This window comes from Nannochloropsis gaditana (assembly GCF_000240725.1).
Source record: "Nannochloropsis gaditana CCMP526 unplaced genomic scaffold scaffold667, whole genome shotgun sequence".
NCBI classification, from domain to species: Eukaryota; class Eustigmatophyceae; order Eustigmatales; family Monodopsidaceae; genus Microchloropsis; species Microchloropsis gaditana.
The window spans coordinates 7,429-8,618 of record NW_005803286.1 but is presented as its reverse complement, the minus strand read 5'-3'; the positions used below and the strand labels follow the sequence as shown (position 1 = coordinate 8,618).

The 1,190-nt window shown below is 63.9% G+C and overlaps 1 protein-coding gene across 1 annotated transcript; it reads right to left on the bottom strand.

Moving 5' to 3' along the window:
- Positions 1-91: 91 nt before the first annotated feature.
- Positions 92-988, bottom strand: NGA_0010302 (uncharacterized protein; the record flags this gene model as incomplete). The annotated part of the gene is made up of 1 exon (XM_005853968.1): positions 92-988. One exon carries the CDS (start codon positions 986-988, stop codon positions 92-94), a length of 897 nt encoding a protein of 298 aa, XP_005854030.1.
- Between the last annotated feature and the right edge of the window lie 202 nt (positions 989-1,190).

The following is a 1,190-nucleotide window of genomic DNA, read 5'->3' as shown; positions in this document are numbered from 1 at the left end:
CGAGACCACTTTCTCCCAAACTTCCACTCCCCGCCCTCCCACCCCTCACGCAGCTTCCCTCCTCCACCTCCGTCGTGGACCACCTCTATGCTCATCTCCGCTTCACGTTCCATTCGTGCAGGTCATCCATGTCTACGCCGGAGCGGAAGGACACCAGGCGTGGCAGCGAGGCCGGGTCATCGCTTGGAGCGTGGAAATTGCCCGCCTCGTCGGGGCTCCAGAAGTAGTCATCGTCAGCCGCCGCGTCCGCCGAAGGCCTCTTTTTAGGCTCCACAGCCAAAAGCTGCTCGGCAAGAGCGATGGCTTTCTCGTCCCGCACACCCCGCCGACGCAGCTCCTCCGCTAAGCGAGGAGTGCGACGCACGAAGCGGGGACCCGTGTACTGCCCGTCGTAGGCGGGCGTGCCACAGACGTCGAAGACTCTGGCCAGCTGGTCCAGCTCATCGCGGCCCTCTACGAAAGGCTTACCCGTCAAGAGCTCAACAAATATGGCCCCACACGACCACATGTCCACCGCCTTGCCGTACTTCGCCGTCCCAAGCAAGAGCTCCGGCGCCCGGTACCACAGGGTGACCACTGGATTCGTCAGGCGGGCACGTTCCCGCTCCGGCTCCCACCGGCAGAGGCCCCAGTCCGCGATCTTGACCAGGTGGTTGCGAGTCACCAGAATGTTGGCAGTCTTCAAGTCCCGGTGCAGGAGACCGTGCCGCTGGATGTAGGCGAGCCCCGCCAGGATCTGGTAGGTGTAGCTGCGGATGTGCACGCCGAGGAGAGAGCACGTCCTGACGATGCCCGCCAGGTCGGACTCGCAGTACTCGAGGACCAGGTACACCTCGTGCGGGATGTGCGACCGGCCGTGCTCGGTCACTACCTCCTTCAAAGCCACCACGTTCTTGTGCCTAAGCTTCTGCAGCACCTTCAGCTCCCGTAGGGCGGTCACGGCCAGCCCCTCTTTCTGATTCGCCTCGCCGGGGAGCGTGAGGCTCATTTTCTTCAGAGCGACGGTCTCTCCAGTATCTTTGTCCACCGCCCGCGACACTTCCCCGTAAGTTCCCTTTCCGATCATCTCCCGCCTTCGGAACGCGGCTACGCTCCGACCATACTGCGGCGGGGGCCCCAGCAAGGGGGGCAGAGGGGCCACCTTGTCCGGAGGCAGCAGCAAGCTACCGCCCGCTGCGGATGCTTTTGTG